This window comes from Diachasma alloeum, unplaced genomic scaffold, assembly GCF_001412515.2.
Source record: "Diachasma alloeum isolate Michigan unplaced genomic scaffold, Dall2.0 Dall_scaffold_00603, whole genome shotgun sequence".
NCBI classification, from domain to species: domain Eukaryota; kingdom Metazoa; phylum Arthropoda; class Insecta; order Hymenoptera; family Braconidae; genus Diachasma; species Diachasma alloeum.
The window spans coordinates 5,003-8,842 of record NW_021680735.1 but is presented as its reverse complement, the minus strand read 5'-3'; the positions used below and the strand labels follow the sequence as shown (position 1 = coordinate 8,842).

At 35.7% G+C, this 3,840-nt stretch overlaps 1 protein-coding gene across 1 annotated transcript; it reads left to right on the top strand.

Annotated features, from left to right (window-relative positions):
* Positions 1-212: 212 nt before the first annotated feature.
* On the top strand, positions 213-2,398 carry LOC107043567 (the record flags this gene model as incomplete). The annotated part of the gene is made up of 4 exons (XM_015265113.1): positions 213-413; positions 707-887; positions 2,086-2,192; positions 2,255-2,398. Coding segments are annotated over exons 1-4 (633 nt in total), but the record flags the coding sequence as incomplete, so codon positions are not given.
* Positions 2,399-3,840: the final 1,442 nt, after the last annotated feature.

Below are 3,840 nucleotides of genomic sequence, written 5' to 3'. Positions count from 1 at the left end.
CTGATTCAGACGTTCTCCCTCGAGAGTCTCCAAAATTTTCGGAATTGTCAAAATTTTCAGAGTTTACAAAAAATGTTATTGACAAATTAGAGTTTTTATCTCCAAAAAACGGAGAAATTTCTTAAAGTTTTAAAGTTTCTTCTATTCTTCAAGGATGAATGTAGTCAGAAAATTGTGCGACAAATTGTGCTGTTGGCCTACCCAATTTTTTCATGGAACGTAGCACCTCCGTGGGGGAACCACAACGAGCCACATGGCTTGACAGAACTCGTCGAAATGTTGCCAGCGCTCGTCATAGAGGAAGAATATGTCATGAAGTAAATTTTCCAGAGACGTTTAATGGACTTTACTCCGCGAAATTCTCATCCAGAGGGGATGTCATTGCTGCCGCTTTCGGCGATGGTGGAATTCAGGTTAAATGTGTTTTTTGGGTACTAAAGATTCTCTCGATTCTGCCAAACCCCATAATCAACAAAACAGCAAAGTGAAACATAAATAGCCTTTATATCTTTCCTAAATATTATTTGTTAAACAAGACTTTTGGTAAAATCGAATTTGTCCGCCGAATCAACGTTGATTCTGTATCTACTAAAGATTCAGAGTTGTGACAACATTGTCCAGTGGGGTCTAGGAGTCTCCCCTGGTTGAATTTTTATAATATCTCGTGCAATCATCACAAATGATTTTTTTAAACATTCATCTCTAGATAAGGAAGGGAGAGACTGCAGAACTGTTCTCCACCTTGAGACTCGCCCCAGCTAAATCACTTCCGATTATGTGCTGTCAATTTCATGCAACAGAGGGGACGATTCTCTACGCCTCGAGTGCTTGCGGCAAAATATTTATATGCAATCTCGATGTCAATGAGTGTTCGACATTCATTGAAGGTAGAATGAAGCTGAAACTGAATGAATATGAAACTAGTCAAATAATCATATGTACAAATGTTTTTGAAGTGCGAAAGAGTTTGTACATTACTTAAAAACATTTGAACACCTCTAGATTCGCCGAAGACAAGTCCTCGCTAGTTTCAGCTTCATGAAGCATGATTTTTCCACTACACAGCAAAAACGAACGTCTGAATTTCACACACCTTTTGTAGATATTTTTCAGACACTAAAAAACGTCTGAATAAAATGAAAATTTGTCTGAATTTCAAACATAAATTAAGGGGAGACTACTATCCTATTCTAATGAGTTTTAAAAGTCGCGGGCTATTGGAATGAGAAGGTCGATTATATGTATCTAAAGACGAATAATTAGGGCAAAAAAATTCATTGTTTATTGTTCGTTTGCCCCGCAGACGCTTAAAATGTTGAAATCAGTCCACGACCTCCAATTTTTCAGCTACAAAGGTGTTTTTTTATCAAAATTTTTGAAAAAATGTGTGCAATACCAATTACGAATTTTTTTGTTTTAGTTTTTTGAAATTAGTTTTTTGAAATTCAACTCCTACACAGCTAATTTCTGTTTTTTTTTTAATAAAAAATTGTACCATTCATGTAAAATAGCCCGAAAAATGTTTCTGAAAGAATCGAGAATGTTTTAAATATTTTGAGGATAATTTTTCTGCCTATTTTACATGAATGGTCCAAATTTTCATATTAAACAAAACGAAATTAGCGGTGGAGGAGTCGAATTTCAAAAAACTAATTCATAATTGTTATTGTACACATTTTTTCGAAAATATTGAAAAAAACCTCTGTAACTCAAAAATTGGAGGCCCTGGACTATTTTTAACCTTTTAAGCGTCTGCGGGGCAAACGAACAATAAACTACTAATGTTTTTGCACTAATTACTCATTTTGAGACATATACAATCGATCTTCAATGCATGAGAAATCTCACTCCAATAGCCCGCGACATTTAAAACTCATAGTAGTCTCCCCTTAAGAGGTTTAGGCACCTGTTCGTCTGAAATTCAGACAAATTTTTATTTCATCCATACGTTTTTTAGTGTCTGAAAAAAGTCTACAAAAGGTATGTGGAATTCAGACATTCGTTTTTGCTGTGTCCACAGCGAAATGACTCAAATATTCTTTTAAAACCTCTTAACATTATTGTCCCAAATAATTATGACACTAGAACCCGAAAATGAAGTCAACACAATCAGTATCAGCACAGGTGGAGAGTATCTCGTCTCCGGTGGCAAGGACGCTGCATTGAGACTTTATGACGCCTCAACCGGAAAAGTACATGAGATTTCTGAACCTTGAAATTGCCATTTCACTTCAGGTTTAACGTCTTATCACAGATTATTCACGTCTACCAGAGGGATATGACGGGCATGATGGAGAACAGATTAGACAAGTTTCATAGAATGAGAATCTTCGCAGCTAAATTTCACAAGACTTTTCCACAATTGATTGCTTCTGGTGGGTGGGATGATACAGTCCAGGTAATGCGGCCCTTCACGTTTTCTTCAGGGGAAACTATTATGAGTTTTAAAAGTCGTGGGTTATTGGAGTGAGACTTTTCATACGTTGAAGATCGATTATATAGATCTAAAACCGAATAATTAGTGCAAAAAAAAATTTTTCTGTTGCTCGTTTGCCCGAAAACGCTTAAAATGCTAAAAACAGTCCAGGGCCTCCAATTTTGGAGCTAAAAAAGTTTTTTTTTTTCAAAATTTTCGGAAAAATGTGTGGAACAACAATTACGAGCCAGTTTTTTGGAATTCAACTCCCAGACAGCTAATTTCTTTTTTTTTCATCTAAAAAAATTAACTATTTGTGTAAAAAAATACAAAAAAAGCAAATTTAGCCATTTAAGAGGCGAATTAAAAAAAACATAGGTCGTAATTGTTATTCCACATATTTTACCGAAAATTCTGAAAAAAAAATCCTTCGTAGCTCAAAAATTGGAGGCCCTGGACCGTTTTTAGCAGTTTAAGCGTTTTCGAGCAAACGAACAATAAAAAAAATTTTTTTTGCACTAATTATTCGTGTTCAGATTTATATAATCGATCTTCAACATATGAAAAGTCTCACTCCAATAACCCATGACCAGGCCTCGCATTTCGATTCAACTAAAATTGTCCGTGTAACCATAGCGGAATATTGTGGAATCTGAACCAAACTGTCAGATTTTGAATGGTGTGAAGTTGGAAAATTGAGGTTGGGGGTTTACCACATGGAGTTGATGTGGGATATGATACAAGAGGTAAGTTATAACTAGAAACTAAAATTATTATTCTTAACTTAATTAATATTTTCATTAGTAAAAATTGGGCGGTGCCAGATGGTATGACCGTTGTGGTCTTTTACCTACCCGTCCCAGTACCTACGCGGTAGCCCAGGCTAATTCCCTATCCGTACTTGCCTCTAAGCTAACTTATATCTAACTCCACATAACTAACTCCACATGCACAGCTGTGTGAACTTGGAGTCGAAGTTTGATAAATCGATTTTTTTTCTTATAGTATCGATTGTACTCAGTGAGTACCTGAACGTACCACATTCATTTTCGTTTGTACCCCGCATCCCTAGACGTAAGGGGTGCGGAAAAAATCGTGCAGCGTCGGAAATGAAGGTACGGAAAAAATTTTCATGAGCAAGGATTCAGCATGGATAGTACTTGTATGTACTATATTTTTCCATTTCATTTATCAACCCCTTCAATACTTTACCCGCTTCTAAAATCTTAAATGTATGAAGGACGTCAGGAAAACATACAGATAGCTTCTAAATCGTTAGTACTCGTTTGTACCAACGAAAATTATTCATTATTATTATTATTATTATTATTATTCTCATCAAATCACCTGATTGCATTTTAATCAACCGTAAAATCATCGTCATGGATTCCATATGTAGTTCGTGAAGTTTTGATGTGGGTACA